General features: G+C 38.6%; 2 protein-coding genes across 6 annotated transcripts in view; one reads left to right on the top strand and one right to left on the bottom strand.

Moving 5' to 3' along the window:
• The window catches only part of LOC107560441 (ETS-related transcription factor Elf-1-like), a 38,658-nt gene extending 35,038 nt beyond the window's left edge, over window positions 1-3,620 (top strand). For all 3 annotated transcript variants that reach the window (XM_016244623.1, XM_016244622.1, XM_016244624.1), the window contains 3 exons: window positions 479-671; window positions 767-1,108; window positions 1,914-3,620. In XM_016244623.1, coding sequence (XP_016100109.1) covers window positions 479-671; window positions 767-1,108; window positions 1,914-2,718 — 1,340 coding nt within the window. In that variant the 3' untranslated portion in view covers window positions 2,719-3,620. The remainder of the gene's footprint in view (window positions 1-478; window positions 672-766; window positions 1,109-1,913) is intronic.
• Window positions 3,621-10,730: 7,110 nt separating this feature from the next.
• Window positions 10,731-24,781, bottom strand: part of LOC107560436 (tenomodulin-like) — a 53,680-nt gene continuing 39,629 nt past the window's right edge. For 2 of the 3 annotated variants that reach the window (XM_016244618.1, XM_016244616.1), the window contains exons 5-7: window positions 20,246-20,405; window positions 17,291-17,397; window positions 10,731-12,019 (exon numbers count right to left, since the gene is read on the bottom strand). In XM_016244618.1, the coding sequence (XP_016100104.1) occupies window positions 11,810-12,019; window positions 17,291-17,397; window positions 20,246-20,405 (477 nt within the window). In that variant the 3' untranslated portion in view covers window positions 10,731-11,809. Of the gene's footprint in view, window positions 12,020-17,290; window positions 17,398-18,653; window positions 18,814-20,245; window positions 20,406-24,781 lie in introns of all 3 variants that reach the window. The other variant, XM_016244617.1, reaches the window with a different exon arrangement.

The following is a 24,781-nucleotide window of genomic DNA, read 5'->3' as shown; positions in this document are numbered from 1 at the left end:
TGCTGGCAGTGCTGTGGCTGCTTAATTGATGAGGTGGTATCAAAGTGCTGCGTTTGTGAGGGAACTAAAAGTGATAGCGAGCTGGAGGGCACATAGATGCTGTCCTGATAGAGGTCCCTTATGCATGCGTCCTGTTCCGAGCTCAGAGAGGAGGCCGGCCGCATACATATACATCACCTTGACACGCCGGTCTGTTCTCTCTCCGGCTCCCACTGCCAGAGTAGCTGTTTTTAACCACTTCTGGCCAAAACACACGACAAACAAGAATAATCTAGTGCCAGGCCCCTCTAATTAATTTCTAGCTGTAGGGTTACCATGAAGGGAGAATTTATTTATTTAAGCTTATGAGAAATAATACAATAATTGCACCTCTGCCAATTCGGCTTGTTAAATAAGACCTGTGGAATCACGTGTGAAATATAAAAGGGGTTTAAGCTTTTTATAAGTCTAAAATTTTAAAAGACCCTTATTCTTGTAGGTAACACTATCTACCTGTGGGAGTTCCTCCTGGCCTTGCTGCAAGACAAAAACACCTGTCCCAAATACATCAAATGGACGCAGAGAGAGAAGGGCATTTTTAAGCTGGTGGACTCCAAGGCTGTCTCCAAGCTGTGGGGCAAGCACAAAAACAAGCCTGATATGAACTACGAAACCATGGGCAGAGCACTCAGGTGAGCCAATGGTTACAAACACTTCACCCAGAGGGACCAATCATGCCAGAGGAATTGCTTTTCTTGACCTCCTACTTCCTCTCGCTCTCTTTTAGGTACTATTACCAGAGGGGTATACTGGCCAAGGTTGAAGGACAGAGGCTTGTTTACCAGTTTAAGGAGATGCCCTCAGATCTGGTCATTATTGATGAGGATGATAGCCAAGGGGACGACGCCAGTTCTGGCTACGGAGGGCAACGGTCCACTCCTCACGGACGGGCAGTGGGCCGCGGTTCATCACGTGCACATGGGAAGAGCATGCAGGTGAAGTCAGTGAAGAGAGAGATGAGTCCCGGGCTGAACGGCAATGGAAAACAAGCAGAACAGCTGGTGCAGACCGTCCATGTTCTTCAGCCAAATCAAGGAGCTGCTGTCCCAGCGTCTACACACTCCATAAGGTGGGGGGCATTTTTGTGTGCACAAATACATACATAAACAGACAGCCACACACACAAGCAGGAAGTGTACTAACAAATTTAAAACCACTGTTGAAAGCTCTTTTCCAAAATCTGTTGTCTTTGCTGCCTACATAGGTAGCTACATTCTTAAGCAGCAGCATCATAACCAAAATAGACCTTATAAGTGAGCCATTTGTAACACTTTTTTTCCTAGGCTGTAACACGAATTACAGAGCCCTGTAAATGGCGTGGGGAAAAAAACTAAATATCGTGGCCGCAAATTAAGAATTTGTCTCCTCATTTTAGTTAAATTATGGTAGTGTGACCACGATTTAACTAAATTAAAACAAGGGAATGAGTTAGTACAACATGGCCACAATGGAACAAATGAATACAATGTGGCCACGATAAGCAAGGGAATTAATTAGTACAACGTGGCCATGTTTTAACAAGGGATTGTAGTAATACAAAGCGGCCATGATTTAACTAAATTAAAACAAGGGAGCAAAGTAGTACAATTTGGCCACAATTTAACTAAAACAAGGGAACAAATTAGTACAACATGGCCACAAATGAACAATCTATGTAAAATTTTCTTAATTTTAAGAACTTAAAAATCTAAGAACAATGGTATCATTAAGTTAATTTCTTTAGCTTAAAAAAAGTTATATTTTGCATGTTCCACAGTTTATCTGAAAAACAGTTGGCTCTAATAATTCAAAGCCGCCTTATAATTTTTCCTTCTCCTTATACTGGAGCTAAAGTGCTCTTACTTTATAACCCTATGCCCCTCTATCTCTCGTAGGACTATAAATATGCCAGGCTCTATTCCCATGGTCCTCACATCAGGAGCTCAAGGAGGTGGTCCAGTCACCCTGCAGACCTTGTCACTGTCCTCTGTTCTGACCAATGGGGATTCCTCTACACATGCCTCGCCACCTCGGGTCATTCTCCACACTGTGCCTTCCACCAGCCCTGGCAGTAAAGATGTGCTCACCATCCAGACTGCCTCTCTGACGACAGACAGCATCCAGTCCCAGCAGCTCCTTGTGTCCACTCTGGGTTCATCCAGTGGAGGGGTAATCAGCACCACATCACAGCAAGCCGGATCTCTTAATGGCATCACCCGCCTGGTCACTCTCAATGCCAACGGGCAGCCCGTAGTGGCCCAGCAGCCTGGAACGGTCATCGCCACGGTCCTAAAGCCCAGTGAACTTCAAGGCCTGCAGGTGAAGGAGGAGATCCTAGACCCCCAGTACCTCCAATCTCTGGTCAACAGCAACCCTAGTGTGGCCTTGTATGGCAAAGCTGAGCTCGAGGAAGGAGTGGCAGAGCTGAGCTACAGAACTGTGATTATCAACAGTGCAGGTCAAGAGCTGTACCAGACCCTCAATGGACACTCGGACATGGGCTCGCAGCTGGCCAGCAGCCCTAGTGAGGGCCTGACCCCCGTGGAGGAACTAGAAGTGAGGGGAGAAGTGGCTCTGCATCCGGAGCCTGAGGCTAAAGAACTGTTAGAGGGCTCTCAAGGTCTGCAAGAATTGCAGGGCACCATGCAGATATCCGCATCCCACTTCATCCAGGTCAAGGCGGAACCGGCTGAGACCTAAACCTTCGTCTGAAGCAGGGGAATGTGGACACAATCGACCAACATGTGAAAAAAAAAAACAGGATTTCAGTGGAGCATATTATCTGTAATTTATTGCTCTTGATTGTTTAGAATGGGCGTTGACCCGAAGACTGCTGTTTACTCAAAGTTATTGTGATATTGTGCCTAAATTCGAACCTTGAGGGATACCGACCATGATGTCATGATGAAAGCTCTTTGGTATGCTCTCTGTCACTTCCAAACTCCCAACAGTAGATCAGCCATTCTCCAACCAGGGATATTCCCACCATATGTGCCAGTTGAGATGTTTCTGTCTCTTCTCATCTCCACAGACAAATCCAAAGACTTTATCCAGCAGAGGGACCAAAGTAGGAGTTGGTGGGAAGCCAAAAAGAAACCAACAACATACCATTGACTTTAGGATTTAAAAAACACACACAGTTGCTTAGGACATAAAAGATGGATAAACCTTTTTTTTTCTTTTGTAGCCATCTTCAAGGACTTCAAAAGGATGCCTACTGGAATAAGACTGAAAGAGTGCCTAGGTGGTTAATGCTTTGTTTTGGAAGTGATGCTTTGAAGGGGAAGATTGTATGATTCACTCTGTTTTAAATACAGAATTATGACATTATCTCATCCCCCTCATCAGAACTGAAGTTTATTATTTTTCCATCACACACAAATTTAAAAGCACTGTGGTTTTATGGAAATGGGCATTGCCTGTCCAAAGAGACAGTTCTAGTAGACTTTGTTTGTATATAGTAACAGACTAGAGAATATAGTGACAAATTCCAAAATCAGCTGCAAAGTATTTCCCCATTATAATCTTGTTCATATGAAATGGAACACAGTATACATAAATATATATATATAATATACAACTAAGATTAAATTTATGGCCACAAATTTATTTATTTTCTGAATTTCTAAATTCTGTGTAAAAAGTTTTTTTTTAAACAAATGCAAAAATGAGGGAAAATATGCAGTATGTAGGGCTAATTTTACCCATAAGAATCCAGTATGTGTGTATTGCTGTATTTTTCCAATTTAAAGCATTCCATGTAATCCGCACACCTTTCACATTTTATCTATTTTTCAACATAAGGGGATCCGAATTTAGCTTTATGAGATTGAGCTATCATGCTGTTCTTATTCACTGTGATGTGTTTAAAGCCATTTTTTTACAAAGTGTACGTGTTATAAATGTGATGTCCTTTGGTTTCTGCCTTTACACTGTCATACTTTTACCCTATATCGACCACATATCGTTCGACTGATGCCTTAAACAACTGTTTTTCAGATCACAGATTGTGTCTCAGACACAGCTGTTGTGGTCTGGGACATTTAGGTAGATTTTTAAAATGTATTTATTTGTAGTCGATGTAGTAATCTGGCCATGGCCTCTGTTCCTTCCTCACCTCATTTATATCCAATGAATCTAGAGCACAGTCTCTTAATAGCAAACAGAGTGGATGCTGCAGACAAACTAAATTTGTGCTAAATTGGAAGAAGTGACTGAAGTTGTTGAAGGTAAATGGTGACTGGACTCTCTGAAGACCAGATGCTGATCATGGGCAGCAGGCTTTTGCCTTGAATTTTGTTTGACTAACACCATAGTTCTGGTGCTGCTCTTGCACTGACAATCATGGCTACACCTTGTATTATGCAATATTACGCCAGTAAGACAATCAGTGATCTCCTTCATAATAGAAGAAAAATGTCCTTCTGGCCACCATGTAATTTTCAGACCTGGTCTTGTTTGAAATGTTTGTTGACCACAGGCTTTATGCTCTGTAGTTTTGGGGTAAAGGTATGCCAGTGCTCTTGCTATAATTTAATCTTGCCTTTTCATGGGGCTTTCCTTTTTTTCCATTTGTCTTATAGTAGACTAGATTTTTTTTCTAAAAAAACAAACAAACAAAAAGAGCGAACCAAAAGAAATATAATAAAAACAATTTTGCCTTAACGTGAACGTGTGATCTCCTGTTCCCTCTTTGCTGTGGAAATTAAAACTCAAGATCATAGACTAACTGGGTTGTGGGTAAACAACACAAAGCCCACAAGGCAGATGCTATCATTGTTTCGACGTATTAAAACAAGTACACCTCCCGGTGCATCTCCTCATGCGTTTCTTCTGTTAACGTGAATTAACAGAGGTCAGATGCACTCCCAGGTATCGCGCAACATCTTGCTGTGAATCGAGGCTGTTGCAGGGAGCTTTGTTTCCAGCCATATGTGCTCTTATTCGGCTCGTCTGCTCCTTCTGGAGACTACAGAGCACCACGGCAACTTCGGCGAGGATGGAGTGAATGCAATCTGTTAACTACAGGAAGCAAAGCGCCGAAAAGAGTTATTGAACAATCAGGCATGGTTCCCTCATTTGAGAGGGTGAAAAAGAGCATTAGCATTTTTAAACCAAAAAATGGTCATAAAAGTACCCTCATACTGTTTCAAACCTGTTTTTTTTTTGTGAAACACACAAAAAGAAACATTCTTCACATTTTTATGTACAACCACAATTGTACATAAGTGAATGTCACGAAATTAGACTATGCCACAGATTGTTTTAATGGTGCTTTTTAGTGTATTTTGCCCTTTTTAGAGTTTGACAGCCTGTAGTCTTTATGAACTGTCACAGGGAAAAGACGTCATACAGGTTTGGAACAACATGAGAGTAAATGACGGAATTCTTACTTTATTATTTGTTTAACATATCCACCCTTCATGACTTAATGTAATAATTTTTTCCCTGTCTGTTTTGTGGGCAAATAATCTTTAAACAACTAACACAGACTGTGAGAGGACCCATAACAGTTTTCACACCTGCAGCTCTGTGTGCCGGACTTGTGGTGAGGATAGAAATGATTCTGTGTGTGATTACTCACTGGTACGGGATTGGAGAGGCTTTCAATGTTATACAGTGGGGTGTGTGTGTGTGTGCTGATGGAGCCATCTGGCAGCTGGTACATGCTGGAGCTCTTACCCCCAAGTCTACTATTCACACACAGCTGCAGATTACCCAGCACTGTGAACCCTACAGGCAACACTGAAAAATAAACCAATAACATCCAGAAAAACACAATACCAGAGCTGTTAAAGGCAACTGTAGCCACAAGTATGGGCAAAGCAAAATGGCAACTGAAAGTGGTTGTTAAAACAATTTGCACAGTGTTAATCTGTCCTGTGAAAATGTGAAGATATTTTATCACACCACTCGAAATGTTACGTGAACTGGAGAAGATATAACAAATACATAGATATGAACATTTTCGTTTCCAATGTCAAGTCTGTGTGTTTAAGTTTAAATAGAGGATAGAGGGAGACCAGTACAGCAAAAAATGTCTTAAGTTGGATTTATTTTTGAAAGTCAATTTCTGTAAAGGAACATACGTTAAAGTCTTTGTTACAAAACAGCTACTGGGTATTTCCACCTTTCCCCATAAGAAGAACAAAAACAATAAGCTCCAAAAAACTCATTGACCTCCCCAAGAGCCATGCTGTCACAATGGGAATGTGCCATTAAACAGCCAATTATAGGCTATTTCATTTTCAATAAAAAAAATCATAAAGCAGTAACAGGTAATGTCCAGAAGTTGTACAAAATTGTATAAAATAAAATATCAAACGTGACATCTTGCCCTGACCTGACTTTTATAAAATAATCCTGTCCTGAAAGTTTAAAATCAAACAACTTTATAATAATTGAAAACCTACCTATGCTATACTGTGTTGTGTTAATGCATGTCAGTGTGATTTTATTTTTATCATAGCAGTAAAATATGATGGAATTTTAATTCACAAAATTAATTATGACCATTTTAAATGAGATATTTTAAACTAACAAACAACAACACTGTTAGAGAAAATGCATCATCAAATTCAAAATCATGGTTACTGTACAGCCCTTGTGACAACTAGCCATGGTCATCATTTCAGTCACTTTTCACTCTTAAAAGTGGCAAATACATTTTTAAAAGTACTAATACTCTTTGTAGTCTCACAGTTAATATGCAGTTATAACTGGAAATATAATAATTAGACAAATGTTCAAAATTAAGATGAAGTATAGCATGTCATGGTGCAGGAAACACATGTAGCTGTTTGACATGGCATGTTGTCTCCCTAGTATTACTCATGTCATGCAGCATTAAAAAAGACTAAACAGGACAGCTTGCGTTGATCAGTGTTTCACTGCTGAATGTCATAGGATCTATGATGAATCATACATTTCTAAACCAAAATAACCCTTGTATATAGTTTAAAAAAGGGTTTTCAAATTAAAGCTGAATTTCTAGACAGCTGTGGTTCACTAGCGTCAAACCGGGTCTTTACATCAACACAGCTGGACAAAATCAGCTCAAGGAACATTCTAATTTTAAAGCAAGACGACAAGTAGCTGGGGGCCAATGACATGCTCGAAGAGAGCGAGTGTTTATTGCATCACGGCATCTCTAGTGAGGAGTGGCGGGGCGGCTGAGGGATGGCGGTCATTAGAAATGTGCCTCCAGTCAGGGGCTGCGCTAAGATTACTCACACACCAGGATGCTGAGACACACACACACACACACACACACACACACACACACACACACACAAATACTAAACAATGGGTTTGTTCTGTTACTGAACTAAGACTAATGACATCCACTGCAATTTTCGTCCTTTGTTCATCACTTTATATTTACATCAAATTTTTAAAGCAGCAGCAGTCTCACAGCAGGAATTTATAGAAGCTAAAAGCAATACTCTTACAGCTATTAAACTTCTCACCCTACATCCCTCAACTGCCTGAATTGACACATTTCTTCCACTAACAAATGAAATCCCAGGTCATAACCATAGAGTCAAGGTTTGGCTGATTATTATGGCCCATGCTGGTGGATGCTATAACTACATCATCTGGCAGATCTTTCTCCGTTGATAGCCATTCAAAAAGATCTGGCTATATAGTGAAGATCAGAACTGACACCCTCATACTGTTTCAAACCTGATTAGTGCTCTGCATTTACCCATCCAAAGTGCACACACACAGCAGTGAACACACACACACACACCGTGAACACACACCCGGAGCAGTGGGCAGCCATTTATGCTGCGGCGCCCGGGGAGCAGTTGGGGGTTCGGTGCCTTGCTCAAGTCCGACTCTCTAACCATTAGGCCACGACTTCCCCACGACTTAGATGTATGTACTGTATGTATATTCCTAGCAACAATGAAATATATGGAAATAATTAGGCTATATTTAAATATTTAAGCAGATGTTTTGCAATCTAGTATAGATGTGTGAGATTTTTTATTATTTAAACTGTAAAAAAAGTACACACACACACACGTCAATATTTTTCATTAATAATACAGTGATCTAAAAAAATCCTTAATATATACGGTATTCAAATCTCATGTCATGAAGCAAAAATTTGTATGTACTGTATGTATATTCCTAGCAACAATGAAATATATGGAAATAATTAGGCTATATTTAAATATTTAAGCAGATGTTTTGCAATCTAGTATAGATGTGTGAGATTTTTTATTATTTAAACTGTAAAAAAAGTACACACACACACACACACGTCAATATTTTTCATTAATAATACAGTGATCTAAAAAAATCCTTAATATATACGGTATTCAAATCTCATGTCATGAAGCAAAAATGCTGATTAAATAATTACAATACAGTATTCATAATTAAAATTTGATTAGACAGTTTTTTATTATTATGTATTTATTAGACTTGTTTTTTGTCTGATGAGTCCTACCATAGATATGACACGCTTTGCGACAATTACTGTTGGCGGTGGCTACTGAAATGAGCGTGGTGCCGTAAATAAATCCTATCTGTCGCACAATTCTTTTACCAAACAGCATTTTTTCGTATCAAACTCGACAAAAAAGGTTCTATAAAATGATTATGTCATGGAAAACATGTTGAAAATTACCACCAAGTCAGCAAATGTATTATTTACATATTATGTGATGAACTATTTTACTGTACATAAAAGCTGTTAATTCAGCGCGTTCAAACATCTCCGTCTTCACATTCAAACAGGTGTCCTGTTGACCGTTTAAAGATGGCGACACTGTTGGCGTACCTGGAGCAGGTGGACGCGGCATTTACCTTTTAATATACACACGTTATGAGCAAAGAAGCCAGATTTTATATCGTGTTCATCGGAGGAGTCCTACACCAGCCGTAAAACTTCCAGCAAGATGAAGAGGAATGTCTAGGTATTGTACATCTTGCTTATATCGCCTTAATATACAAGAATAGAGTCATATCCATACGGCACCACTGGGGGGCAGTAGTGACACACCTCAGTGAAATACATTTAACAAGCAATTTGCTCTCTCTTCTTGTACATCGTGTATTGCATTAAAGCAGAACGTCTGCCTGTAAAACACAGACTTTACACAGTACACAGCACTCCACGTACACGAACCGGCGAATTAAATGCTGGGAACTAAAACTTGGAGGTAAAGTACAATGCACTTTTTTGATGTGCTATCAAAAGGAATGACTTCACATGCGTCTCCTTGCACGGCCCTAGACTTACTGTATTTTCGCCCTCAGTCTCATGCAGGCAGTGTTGCTGCAGGCTCACTCGCACTCTTTCTGCGTCTAGGCAATGAAATACAAGCAGCTCAAATGAAAATAGGTTGTTTTAAATCTGAAATGGTTAGACACGCTTTAGTATGGATCTAGTGCTATTCTATAATTCATTTAAATTAAAGTCATGAATCACTTTTTTTGTTTTTTTTTAGTTCTTTAGTTTCCTGCCTTAACCTTAACAGGTTAATATGCATAGAATATGTTATTTGTCATAGCTGACATGTAAATACACCAGCGCAGGTATGTGTCTAGAAATGAAAACACAGGTATATGAATATGGCATATCATAAGGAACATTGTAAACAGCTTGGTTGAATTCACAATGACATTAATGAATTTATACTTCTCTTGCTCTTTGTCTACTATTATTCTAAAAATGAAATTAATTATAATGTTGCTTAGAACGTTTGGTGATTATCAAGAAAAGTTTATTATTATTATTTACGTTTATGTTTCTTCCTCATTTGATGGTTTTTATAGTGCATTTTGTCCTTTTTTCACTGTATAGATGAAAGAGGCTCAGACGTTGTTCCAGTCTTCTTTGTCATACAGGTTTTGAACAACATGAGAGGGAGTAAGTAGATTTGTATTGTTTGGCTATTAGGTTATATGAAGAATTACAGTAATAATTGTAATAATTTAATTGATCAAATTTAATAAATGGAATATGAATAATAATACATTTGTAGCATTTATGTAACTGAAATTGTTAATATTGAATGAATTAAAATATTTTTGCAATTACTGATATTTTCCCCACTATACGATGGCTCTGTTAATGTTTGAGGTGACTTCCTCTTGTATCGCATCAAGATAAGCGCCGGTGTCTTAGATGATTTCAAGGTATTGTGATAAAAGAAACAGTATCCATTATAATAAGCTTTCTATGGGGTATTTTGAGTTTGTGCTTTGATCATTTACCTCGGGCTTCTAGTGAATTAGATCTTAGTATTGCAGAAGAAAGAAGTGTTTTGAGAAAATATATGGCTGATGAAAATCACATTTATACAACTGACCATGGATGCGAAAGAGATAAACATCAAGGTGAGTTTTAACTTCCTCCATGGATTGCTTTGTGAGGTTGTTTGTCACAGATGTGGCATCTTTTTTTTTTCAAGATGAAAGCCCTGTGTTTTGCTCTTTTGTTAGTTTCTCAGAATAGATGCATTTTGTATGCTTTCAGTGTAATGTCTTTCAAGGTTTTCCATATGATCATTTAAAATAATATACTGTGTCTGTCTGTCTTATTAGATCATATAGTGCAGTCATGTGTCTGGTCTTATTGGAGCTGAACTGGAAGAGCATAACGCTAATAATGTCAAGGTCATTGAGTTTGTTTTCCAAAGAAAACAAACAAAAAAAAATCTGAAGGCATCCATTTAATTCACTCTTTAGGTCCCTTAGCACATGTTTATGTGCAGCAGTAAATTAGTAGCAGACAATGAAACTTTTACCAGTTTTATTCAGAAGGAAGTTGCTGGAAAAACACAAAGGAGCGTTAGATTACGTAAATGCAATTTATAGAGCACGCATTTGCTTGGATGAAAGAATTGATTGAAACAGTCCCAGACCTGCAATTATGGTGCTAGCAATGTCACTACTTAAATATAGCCATGTGATATGTTGTGTACAGTGCAGTTCGACACTGCGTTACATTTACATAACAGCTTTTATAAAGGCTAATTTTCAAAGTTCTACATGGACTTGCTTAAGCGTAAATACATTAAAAACAATATTTCATAATATAAACATGCAAATTACTGTAAATTTATTTGTTAACCTGGTTTCTTATAATGCCTCTCATCCACTATAAACAAGACAAATAAAGGGTCCATAGAAATGGTCACCTACACTATTGTTTTGAAAGGTCTGCATGGAATATGTAACTACAGTAACTGACCATTTCCAAAGCACCTGTTTCTGTTCTACTTCCAGTATAACCATGTATATATATATGTATGTATGTATATTGACATGTAGTTGACATGAAATACTTTGTTTTAAACAATTAATTGTATGATAACAGTTTTTACAACCATATTAATTGAGAGACTAATGTGGTTTAAAATTAATATGGTCATAAAAACGGCATGTAAAATGCTGTTGAAAATAGTCTGAGTTGGAAAATTTTTGTATTAATAAAAATTAATTTGTAGTACCACAGATTAAACTAACAAAGGTGAAATTGTGGAAAAAAATAGCACCTAAAATATACAATTTCCCTGTTTTTATATACAGTTTAGCCTATAATCTTGATGTTGATTGTTATCCATCAACTACCCATATATAATATAAAACAATAATGTTGACAGTGACATGGTCACCGAGGATGAGCTAATGTTTTGCCTTATTTTAAGCTATTTTTTTTACACAAAGAATGGAAGAAGGTTTGAGCATATATGTGACATTTCGTACAAATGAAGCTGGTCTACGCGCACCCCTGAGCAGCATAGCACCATTGGATCCCTCCGGTATACCTTCAAATTCGTCCCAGCATTCTTGCTATCCACCAGTTGCAGGGCATGACAATCTGACAGATGACCCGTCCTCCCTGGTAATAGTAGGGATACGGCCAAAAGCCGCCCAGGGGCTCGTAGTATCGCCGACAGTAACGGTACCCCCGACGACAGTGCTGGCAGCAGTAGCCCTGCTCATCTAGGCTGTTGTCCAGCTCCAGCCCGATTTCTCTCTGCAAAGAGAGTGAGTCAACAGGGTACTGCAGCCAAACAATACCTGCAATCTCAGCACAGGGCGCATGTCTGATGGTTTGATGTTAGCAATAAAAAGGTGCAGTGTTCTGAAGGGGGAATGAAGAGTGATTATGGGTTGTAGAAAAGCAATGACAAAAAACCCTGTCATGCTCAGATATGTCACAAGGATCAGAGTGGCATTTAACGTAGATGGTTTTGATATGCCAAGCCAGGGTATCAGATATGATATAATGCCCTTGACCTTTCCATTACGCCGCTGGTGGCATCGCTTGGCTTTAGCATCTCTGATTCAAGTCCCTTAACCCCGTTGCCAGTTCTTTCTCAGTCACAGTGAGTTTAACACTGGCAGCCACTGAGATAATTACACTATTTCTTTCATCCCAGCCCTCCCACTCCCTTAAAAGCGTATCATTGGAGCCTCAGTCCGAGCAGCGACCCCGGCCTCATTTCAGCTCAGAAATGAGAACCCTCCCCATGCACTTTCATGCCCTCCTTTGACTTTGGCATAAAGCGAATGGCACGTTCATACAGCAATTAGCAGGGTAATGATCGCCCAACAAGGATCGGTTTATTTGCTCTCGCAGGCAGGGTGTGAATTGGTGTAAGGGCTAAATGAAAGTGGAGTGAAAGGTAAATTGGGTAGAATTAATGGCTCTTGGCCCTCTCCATTGTGATCGTGTATGTGTGCCCTCTCCAGATTACCCAGGGCTGAGTGCCATGCCTTTGATCAGTCGCTACAATGAGATGGGTTCCGAGAAGTGCCACTTAACTTTCTATCTCCCGTAACTGTTGGAGCACATAGCACCCTCGACTCGCACTGTTTCATTTGACTGCATTTCGGTCTCCCCAAGCTTACGACGCAGACAATATTACATTATCTGTCTGATTAAAAACACTGTCATGGAACTAGTCACCTCTGCTGATCTGCATTAGATTGGCAGATGAAGCCATATCTCTCCAAGTTGTCTGGCAACGTTTCAGACTTCCTGTTGGGAAATGACGCAAATGAACGTGAGGGGAGAAAATCGCTTTGAAATGTGTTGCCAGGATGAAAATGGCATTTAAGAATGGTCATTTGTGGTGTTTGTATAGCATAAACAGGTATATTATTATCATTATTGATCTTTTTTGGGTTTGAGATGAAGCGCAGTGAATTATAATGTGCCTGTGCAGATGCATAATGACATGCATTTCTCCTCTGGAGTCCCATCTCTCATTATGTTCTCCATAAACGAGGCATGTATGAGTTTTCATGAGCTCACTATGCAATGATGAATGGAGTGAAAATCGCATTCTCCTAATGATTAGACTAGTGCAAGAGAAAGCAGGGTGATGCTTGTAGTCTTTGATTTATTACTCTCACAAATGCACAAAGACAATTACTGATTCATAATGTTTGTCAGGTTTAGGGTCAAGAGTGTTGAGACAACAATTCATTTTGGAAACAGCACAAAGCCTGTCAGTGTAGCACTGTTTGCTTTATCAGACTTTCACAGAAAAGCCCCCTGCCAGCATGAAAGGTGGATGTTATTTGGAAAAATAAGTTTTTTTTTCCCGAGTGAAATGATGTGTGATTAGGATAAAACAAACAGACTATGAATGGTATTGTTCCACGGAGGTATATTAATCAAACTGATTATCCTGCTGCAATGAGAAAGTGAGTGTTAATAACTTCATGTTTGAGACTTTATATGTCAGTGAGAAGAAGTGAAGTACTCTGGGACATGATGTCAGTCATGCATAAACTAGTAAGTGTAATTAAGAACAGGTGCTTATAGCTGACTGTAGAGTTTTATATTAGCCTTACAAAGCCTGTCATGTTCTCGTTATGTTTAGTGTTACAGCCTGTAAAACGTGATGTAGTAGCATTTAATGTGAGGAAACACGAAAACTCATTTATTATGGCGTGGCACATCATAGAGTTGATTCTCAGCTTGACACCCTGTGGATTTACTTCATAAACCACAATTACTGAGGGGATAAATTATTTTAAACTTCACAATATCTTGATGCTAATCAAGACGCTAGAGAAACACTGTTTCCCAAAAGAGTCTTATTGATTCTAAATACATTTTGAGTAAATTTCTTCATGCATCAAATTTCAAGGAAATGCATCCTGAGATTAATATTAATACAACATAAACATAATATTACAACTTATATATGTACAAAATGATGCAGTTATTGCGTGCTATAGTCAGAATGTGTGATCCTGTTGTGGATGCGCTCTTCCCATAACAACGCGCTGAAACACGGCAACTAACCCCAAAGAATTCACAACGTTTTATTATAATAATGTTCTCATTAGAATGTTATATACACGACATTCCCAATCATAGTTATTAATGTTGTGCACTGCTGTTTGGGCTGCGTGTGCTGAGCTAAAGATGATCACCGGTAAACTGAAGCGCTCTTTTAACTTAACCAAACGCATTCTATATGAGATAAATCAGATATACATCAAATAAACACAATATTACAACGTACAATTGCACAAAAGGCTGCAAACGAACAGCGCGCATCTGAAGTGTCTCTGAAGGAAATAATGCATTATTTATCGGCTTTAAGATATCGGCCAAATTTTCTTATCAGGCCGATACCGATAACAGAAAAAATGAGCCGATATGGGCCGATACCGATATGGTGGCCGATATATCGTGCATCCCTAATCAAATTATTAACTTTTCTTTCAGGACTGTCAAAGTTAACTCATTACTGTCTCAAACATAATTAAATATGTTTAACACAATGCTTGTTTATTTATTTGAGTGCATTTTATTTAGTTTGACATTATACATGCTTCATTTTGTTTTGTTCTAAAAACTGATTGGGACATCTGGAGCAGATTGGAATGGATCAGAGTGCACACAAACACAAAAACGTCTCTTGTGGAGGATCTGTTTATCAGTAAATGATGGAGAAAGACCCCTTTTACAGTTTACTTATGAATCAAATCTAGATATCCTGTTTACAACTAAAGTAAAGCATTTGCATTCATTGTATGGTAGAATTTAATTGTCGTTGAAGCTGAACATTCATCAAAAACTGTGGAGGAATGCTTGTAAGATTACGCTCAAGTGTGAAGAAAGTTGTTTTATTAAATTATTGCAGATGTGCATTTCCTGTGTGTTTTGATATTCACCATTGTTCAAAAGTTTGGGGTCAGTAAGATCTTTTACATTTTTTTAAAGATTTTAATTAATACTGTATTCAGCAATGTTGACATTTATAATGTTACAAAATATTTCTATTTCAAACCAATGCTGTTCTTTATATTATAGAAATGCTCTTCTTTATTTGCTGTACTTTATATTTGTCAAAGAATGCATCATGGTTGCCACAGAAATATTAGGCAGGACAACAGTTTTCAACATTGATATTAATTTAGAATATTCTAATAGAATCATTTCTGAAGGATCATGTGACACTGTAGACTGGAGTAATGACTTTACCATCACAGGAATGAATTCCATTTGAAATAGATGCTAAATTAGAAAACTTGTAGTAATATTCCACAATATTACTGTATTTTTGTTGTTTTTTTGATCAAATAAATTCAGCCTTGGCAAGCATGAGACTTACCGCTGCCAAACTTTTATATGGTAATGTAGTTATAGAATAATATAGGATTAATGGTAGTGTAGCTATAGAATAATATAGGATGTGGGTTTTTTATATATGCATGCAGAGCACTTATTTTTGGCATCCACAAAAATTGCTGAACCTAATCATTACACGTATGCCTGTTATTTAATTTTATAACTGTACTGTACGTGTTATAATGTTAATTTTAAAGTGTTTGTTTTAAATTACAGATTTAAAAAGACACTTGAAACAAAGCATTTGTTTCATTTTAGTATCCAAAGTTTAAAGTGAATTCATCTTCATTGGGTCCTTGACTGGACAGTGCAACTTAAGTTCAGACAGACTCGGGGAGGCAGGTTCAATCAGCGATCTGCAAGCCAGAATGCTTTCAGCTAGGATGTGGGGTCACGATTCCTACCATCAACAACTGTGGCAGGCACACAAGGCTGAGATTCGACTGGACCCAATCATCAGAGTCGTATCCTACCAATGTAGGTCAAGGACCATGATGCAATTTCTCAGCACAGCCAGATGATAGTTATTCAGTTTGAAAGATATCCAGAGCTGTGCTGGCACGCAACGCATCAGCGTGGCAGGACTGGGGAAAGGTCAGCCTCGTATATCTCAGGCCTTCTGTCACAGGAACTTTGATGATTATTTATAAAAAGTGTACAACAGAAAGAAACCTGTAGCAAAATATGAATTTCCTCCTCCGGCTGCAGACTTCTGCCGGTGGGAGAGCTAAAGAATGGCTTGCGTCTAGGATCCTCTGAAAGGTCTGGGATATCTGGCTTCCCAGCAGCATCTACATGACTCCAGACTCCAATTACCGGGAGCCACATCCCCTCTGACGTTCACTAAAGCCGCTGTTATCGCTCTGCCCACAAACACAGCCCGCCTGTGCTTAGCCTTGGAATTGGCTGGATTGGTGTGTATTAACCAGCTGATAGAAGGAGAGGATTTCAAAAGGGAAAGGTGGTTTCATCTGGGTCCGCTTTAATTATACAGTACGTTGCAGTCCGTGTTGCTGGATGAGGTGCGCAGGCAAGACGTTCCTGGGTCTCTGCAGATAAATGTGCCTTTTTTCCCACCACCCCATAGTTCTTTCTTTTCTCAGTCTTCTCATCCTTGTGCTTGGAGGCTAGAAGTCACATGCTAGTTGGGGAAGTGTATATCGTAGGTGTGCGAAGCATTAGTGCATCAATTCATCATTGAACATATGCTTCACTTCATGAACGCAATAAAGGACACTCTTTGGCTGCGTGATTCTCCATGCTTTGATAATTAAAGCATGATTAATACATTTAACTATTCATTAATGAGTGACCTTGGGAGACTGTCTTTGTACATCACTAACTACATAAGAGAGGCAAGGAAAAATTGTGCAAGGCAAACTTGCTTCCTTTGAAGGCTAAATATCCCTCTCCATTAGCTGTAAGACATTAAGGGAGTCTTAAGTGAACTGGCCTGATTTAAGCAGATATATAGAGCAATTTCAATACCCTGTGGTCCACATGGTCTGTTTTAAGTTCGGAAAGGGAACTTCGATTAATGAACGATTTATACCAAGAAAGAGAGCATGACTATCTGGCTCAACCGCAGTTTGAACACGTCTTTTAGTAATACCTCAGGTTTTTTTAGCAGTACCTCAGGATCATACTTACATAGTCGTTTACTGGTAACTGGTCCATGACATCCCGGGTCTGACGGGCACCTCTCGCCTCCAGCTCTGTGGTCTCCTCCACATCTTCTACATCGTGGAATTCAGCATCTGTATCACCAAAGGAAAGACAGTAACACTAAAAACTTGCTACTAAAAAATTGATATCATGAAAGGCCTCTTTGATCTTCCTTAAAATATTAGTGCACTTCCAGAATAAAAATTTCCTGATAATGTCATCCAAGATGTTCATGTCTTTCTGTCTTCAGTCGCAAAGAAATTAAGGTTTTTGAGGAAAACATTCCAGGATTTTTCGCCATATGGACTGGTGGCCAAGGAGTTGAAGGTCCAGTTTCAATGCAGCTTCAAAGGGCTCTACACGATCCCAGCTGAGTAATAAGGGTCTTATCTAGCGAATCGATTGGTCATTGTCTAAAAAAGAAAAGAAAAATGTAAATACTTTTTAACAACAAATGCACGGCTTGCACTAGCTCCCTGATGCGCATCCGCAAATTCACGCATTATGTAATCACGTTGGAAAGGTTACGCACAGTTAGCTCTTTGTCTGTGTACTCTGGTTCAAAAATACCTTTTTGAAGGGTAGAGTGAAAATCTCCATCTCATTTTCTCCTCAAACTTCAAAATCTTCTGACATCGTTGTTTTACATGTTTTTGTAAAGGGCATTTGACTTTCTTAGCATGTTCGCTTTGTAAACACTGGGTCGATACGTCCACCTAAGTCATGCATGACCTTTCCAACGTGACTATGTAATGTGTAAAGTCAAGCTAGTGCAAGATGAGGATTTGTGGTTAAAAAGTATATACATTTTTATTTTTTTTTAAGAAAATGACAGATCGTTTTACTAGATAATAAGACCCTTATTACTCAGCTGGGATTGTGTAGTGGCCTTTAAAGCTGCATTGAAACGGGAATGTTTTCCTCAAAAACCTTTGACTAAACCTTTGACTAAAAATTGACTAAAGAAAGACATGAAGATCTTGGATGACATGGGGGTGAGTAAATTACCAGGAAATATTTATTCTGGAAGTGAACTAATCCTTGAAGAACATAAAATCCTCCAGTACTATAATGCCCTCATTTGGAAAAAGTTGGTTTGTGGCAAAAATGTTCTTTAAACATGGTGTATTGTGTCCTCGATTAGTTAATCAGTGATTGCTTAGAACATTGCTAGAGCATAAACCATGAAATTCAGTGTTTTTATTTTTATTTTTTGCCTTCCTATTGAAGGGAAGTACAAGCAAACAGTGGAGAGCAAAATAAATTACAGACTTGACGCTTAAGCTATTCTGAAACCTTATTACTAGGGTTGAATTGGATTTTGAGTCGGTGAAGCCCTGTTTGTAACCTCTGAGAGGAGATGGGTGGATCCAGTGGATGGGCAGATCTTGGCAAATCTCCCAGATCTTGGAATTCAACAGGAATGTTTTGTTGGAGATTGGGTCTTCAGCAGGGATCCATATCTGAGAGTCCATCATCTGCATATCCACTTCACCAGTCTCACTCACCTGTGAAAATAATGTACATTTTAATGCCTACACAAATGTAATGCCTAATTGCCAATATTTCTAATAACAGTCAATCACAGCTATTTAAAATAGTATATTATATATCAACATTACATTTTAGTATATTAAAACAGAGAAATGAGTTCCATAATTTTTTCAATACTTGGATGGTATCGATATTGATTCCCCAAGATTTAAATATGTGCTAAATCTTCTCTCAATTTCCATACACTGCATTGCACCAGAGGTCAGATGGCCACTGAAGCTAAATTTGAAAGTGATCATGCATGCTTTTATTACGCATTGTTTTAATGATACCTGAGGATAAAAATAAGTTGTTATAGCAGTTCAACAAATTGCTTAACTGCAAATGATCAGGCTTCTGCTTTTTAACTACAATCAGTTTCAACGTTTAATCTGAATCATTAAACAATCATCACACAAACCCATTATAAATGACGTTTACGCTTTAATGTGAATGATGTGTCTTTGTCACAGTCTCTGGTTAGCACTGCAGTCTCTATTTAAATGGACATGAGTGAAGTGTCAGCAGTTTGCGACTATCTCCTTGTGTCTTTCAACAGTTCTGTGTATGGTAAGATGAGAAATAAATCATATCTTACACAACTTGCTAACACAGTTCATATTTTCACTTCAAAGCCTATTTTATGCATTGATTTTTTTTTCGTGAAAAAAAATATAAAACTACTAGTTTAACAAAACACTTAGGATCAATATCTGTATGTGGGGATCAAGGGGAAAGTATCAATACTTCAGTTGTGCTGTCAGAAGCTCATTTGGTTTGATTGAAACTGACCCAATTCTTTCCGTAGCCTCCAAACACATTTCTGTTTGTCAGTTTATTGCACATGCAGGCATCCTAGGTCTCCTTTCCACAGTCCAAACAAGATAAAGCTGGAGTCTCTGCTTAATTAATAAGACCCTTATTACTCAGCTGGGATTGTGTAGTGGCCTTTAAAGCTGCATTGAAACGGGAATGTTTTCCTCAAAAACCTTTGACTAAACCTTTGACTAAAAATTGACTAAAGAAAGACATGAAGATCTTGGATGACATGGGGGTGAGTAAATTACCAGGAAATATTTATTCTGGAAGTGAACTAATCCTTGAAGAACATAAAATCCTCCAGTACTATAATGCCCTCATTTGGAAAAAGTTGGTTTGTGGCAAAAATGTTCTTTAAACATGGTGTATTGTGTCCTCGATTAGTTAATCAGTGATTGCTTAGAACATTGCTAGAGCATAAACCATGAAATTCAGTGTTTTTATTTTTATTTTTTGCCTTCCTATTGAAGGGAAGTACAAGCAAACAGTGGAGAGCAAAATAAATTACAGACTTGACGCTTAAGCTATTCTGAAACCTTATTACTAGGGTTGAATTGGATTTTGAGTCGGTGAAGCCCTGTTTGTAACCTCTGAGAGGAGATGGGTGGATCCAGTGGATGGGCAGATCTTGGCAAATCTCCCAGATCTTGGAATTCAACAGGAATGTTTTGTTGGAGATTGGGTCTTCAGCAGGGATCCATATCTGAGAGTCTATCATCTGCATATCCACTTCACCAGTCTCACTCACCTGTGAAAATAATGTACATTTTAATGCCTACACAAATGTAATGCCTAATTGCCAATATTTCTAATAACAGTCAATCACAGCTATTTAAAATAGTATATTATATATCAACATTACATTTTAGTATATTAAAACAGAGAAATGAGTTCCATAATTTTTTCAATACTTGGATGGTATCGATATTGATTCCCCAAGATTTAAATATGTGCTAAATCTTCTTTCAATTTCCATACACTGCATTCCACCAGAGGTCAGATGGCCACTGAAGCTAAATTTGAAAGTGATCATGCATGCTTTTATTACGCATTGTTTTGATGATACCTGAGGATAAAAATAAGTTGTTGAAGCAGTTCAACAAATTGCTTAACTGCAAATGATCAGGCTTCTGCATTTTAACTACAATCAGTTTCAACGTTTAATCTGAATCATTAAACAATCATCACACAAACCCATTATAAATGACGTTTACGCTTTAATGTGAATGATGTGTCTTTGTCACAGTCTCTGGTTAGCACTGCAGTCTCTATTTAAATGGACATGAGTGTCAGCAGTTTGCGACTAGCTCCTTGTGTCTTTCAACAGTTCTGTGTATGGTAAGATGAGAAATAAATCATATCTTACACAACTTGCTAACACAGTTCATATTTTCACTTCAAAGCCTATTTTATGCATTGATTTTTTTTTCGTGAAAAAAAATATAAAACTACTAGTTTAACAAAACACTTAGGATCAATATTTGTATGTGGGGATCAAGGGGAAAGTATCAATACTTCAGTTGTGCTGTCAGAAGCTCATTTGGTTTGATTGAAACTGACCCAATTCTTTCCGTAGCCTCCAAACACATTTCTGTTTGTCAGTTTATTGCACATGCAGGCATCCTAGGTCTCCTTTCCACAGTCCAAACAAGATAAAGCTGGAGTCTCTGCTTAATGTTGTCGCCTTGGATCATTTCACTCTTACTCTGCAGGGAGCAGAGAACTAACTGCTGACCATGGCTAAAATATTTAATTTGACCTATCTTAAAGACCATAGCTGTACCTTCTTGTGAAACACACATTTCTTCCCTAGCTGAGAAAAAATCATCCTAGGTCTCCTTTCCACAGTCCAAACAAGATAAAGCTGGAGTCTCTGCTTAATGTTGTCGCCTTGGATCATTTCACTCTTACTCTGCAGGGAACAGAGAACTAACTGCTGACCATGGCTAAAATATTTAATTTGACCTATCTTAAAGACCATAGCTGTACCTTCTTGTGAAACACACATTTCTTCCCTAGCTGAGAAAAAATGCCCTTTTTCTGCAGGCACTGGTGGTGTTGCATTTTAATTTGTACAGCAATAGGAGTACAAAAATATATCTGACTTTAAGATGACTTTAAAGTCTGTCTGCTGTGTTGGACTAAGGAAGGACTGACGTGTTATTCAATCCTCTTGGCATATTAAAGTAGACTGTAGTGCATCCACCCCATCACCCATTGTACAACTAATTATACAACTGATAATAGTGTAATTAATTGGTTAGTTCTGCAGTTCATGAGCTGTTAAGTAAATTATTATTGCTTAATGATAGCGATTGTATGTCAGTTTCATCTAATTGAGATCTAGAAAGCATCTTTGGGTAATGCAATCACATATGAGGTATATGTTTGTTGTGCTTGTAGTTGTGTAAATAGAAGTATAAACAAACTCTGCTACATTCCCTTGTTAATTAGTGCAGAGACCAGAGAAATGGCTCACATGACAAATATTTTTGCAAGGTGATTTTCTCCCAGTCTAAAGCTTAATTGCACATTAGTTGAGCTTGATGTAGAATCCTGAGGCTATTTTCTGAGCTACTATCATTTATATTAGATTCCCCTCTTTCTCTTCCATTTGCTCTCCCTCTCAGCCCTCTTTTTTTCATCCCACTGCTCTTGTTTTATTAGAAGTCAATTTCGGTGCCTTTTCTTGTTTGTTGGGAAGTGACACAGCACTGACCTGTAGCGGTTCCAGTTCCGCCTGATTAAAAGCTTCACTCTTTGCGCCTTTGAGACAGTTTCTTTGCTCCAGCCCCGTTTTCCTCAAATCACGCTAAACTAATGATGACTAGGAGGACAGCCTGCATGACTCAAGCGGTGAAGGATGCTGTTTTAGCCTAAAATTAAAATGAGGGCCAGCGGTGCAAGTAGACTGCTTTAATTGGCCATCTTGACAGCTCAAGCAAAGTGTGACTTTCATACGAGTAAACAAAGGTTAGGGCACTGATCCTACAACATTTCATCAAATTTTTTGAGAAATTAGCCAGATAAGTTTGGGTGGGTTCTCTTGAGACATCTAAAGGTTGTGGAAGAGACACTGAAGGGAAAAGAGCAAAGCTGAGTTATGTTTTGGCCAAGGAGTCATGGTTTGGCTGGTTAGCATGGCCCAGTTAAATTAATATCTTGAAAAAAATAAAGTTTACTGAACAGCAGTGTATGCCTCAGGTGACTGGCTCAAAACAGTTGTGTCCAGAACTGAATACCTATGAGTAAAATGCAGAATTCAAAGCACGTTCTTCCAAAGGGATGCCTTAGAGATGAATAGGAATGCTAACAGTTATCTTTCTTTGGGCTAGTCCGGGGTTTTTTTTTTTTAATGCCTTAATGGATCCAAGAATTTTAATGCCAAATATGATGATTCACTTGCGATGATGGCTCTTTCTAAAATATACAACAGCTGTGTTGTCTTCGCTTGAAAATTTTTACATTTTAAGGAGAGATTAACACTTCTAAAACAGTTTTTTCTTAATGTTAAAAACTAGGGCTGTGGAAATAAAATATTCACAGATCAGTCTTTTGATTTAAAAAGCAGAATGATACTGTAAAAATGTGAAAGTATACATATTTTTAAAGCACATCTTTTCCACTAACTCCCTTGCATCCTGCATCTTAGTTTGAAACCCCTTGGACTAGGCCAAATAATTTTATAATAAATAAGAATATTTTACACTAATGCAATTAATTCCTGACTACATGTAAACCTCTTTAGTATAAATAGCAATGGCAAAAGTTGAAAAGAGAGGGTGCACAGAGGTAGCTACCAAATTTATCCTCAGACTCAAGGGCTGTGCGGGAAGACAGGCCGCGATTTCATCGGAGACATTTGGGCAGTTGCAGACCAGTGGGAAGTTCAGGGATTACCGCTTTCATCATTTCCCAGACTGAATAAATTGAAAATGGTAAACAAACTGGCAGCAATTTATGCTTGTCACCTGGTTGTGCTCGCAGGCTGCTTTATTTCCTTATCAGTGGCATGCAGTTTCTTCTCAGCCAGCATTGTTTTGTGGTGAAGCGTGTTAAGGCAGCTTGCTCTGGGACCACGGTCACATGCCCTGTGGCTCAGCTGCACTTGGAACTAATAATGTGGATTTTAACCTCTACTTCCTTTACATGCTCACAACCTTGGAAAGAATGGCCAGCTTCTTTCTCTCTTGCTCTCTCTATCGTCCACATGCAAGCAGTCTTTGGTTTCAATAGCATCCTGATTTATCTCAGGCCTCCATGCTGGTATGTATATAATCAAAGATTTAGAGAAATGCAAGATTCTAAATTGGCAGTTAGCAAGCCTAAATAATTCTGTCACCTTCATATGAAGCTCACAGCTTGCATTTTTAGCATTTTACACTCTTTAGTCTGTTTATCCAATAAATGAGAGATCTTTTGTGTGAATGTTCTCCTGGTTAGCTGCGTCTTTACGGTAGGAACAGCTTGCTCCATCTTGCACCATGTGTCCCCGTCCCCCCTCGAGAACCAGGCGCATCGCTCTCTCTTTCCGTCTACCCTCTCTTTCTAGCCCCACTGCTTCAGCCCTGGCCAACTCTGATTGATTTCACATCTGTGAAACAAAGCTTAGCCGAAAAATCTAATTGGGTTTCACAATTTAGCAAAAAAAGGGAGAAATGGCAGCGACATATGGCGTTTGCTTCGCAATTAGTATCTGTAAACATGGATTAGACATTAAAACGATGAGGGAGAGAACATGCAGGCTGTTTCTGCCTATAATACCTTCTGTTCCAAAAGTCAAAGAGGATGTCTGGGAACTTGAGACAACAATAGATCACTGTGTTTTTAATACAAATCGGAGAGGCACGGCACTTTACTTGCACTCCCCCATTTCGATATGAACTGCCACGGAAAGAGAGTTTAGCGCTTTCGAAACCGCCTGCCATTCTCCAAGACAACCATAAATTGGATGCTTGATTGATAGAATTTCACCCATCACTCTTGCCGAGCATCACAGACAGCCATTAGAGCAGGAGAACAGAGATGAATCACTTCAGCCCTGAGTCAAGTGAAATTTACGGAGCAAACATCTTCAAATACCATTTTAATGGCTTACCTTTCCCAAGGACCCCTCTCTCTCTC

Source organism: Sinocyclocheilus grahami, unplaced genomic scaffold, assembly GCF_001515645.1.
Source record: "Sinocyclocheilus grahami isolate Dianchi unplaced genomic scaffold, SAMN03320097.WGS_v1.1 scaffold727.1, whole genome shotgun sequence".
Classification (NCBI taxonomy): Eukaryota; Metazoa; Chordata; class Actinopteri; order Cypriniformes; family Cyprinidae; genus Sinocyclocheilus; species Sinocyclocheilus grahami.
Note: the sequence above shows the minus strand (reverse complement) of the source record. Positions and strands in the feature narration are given on the sequence as shown.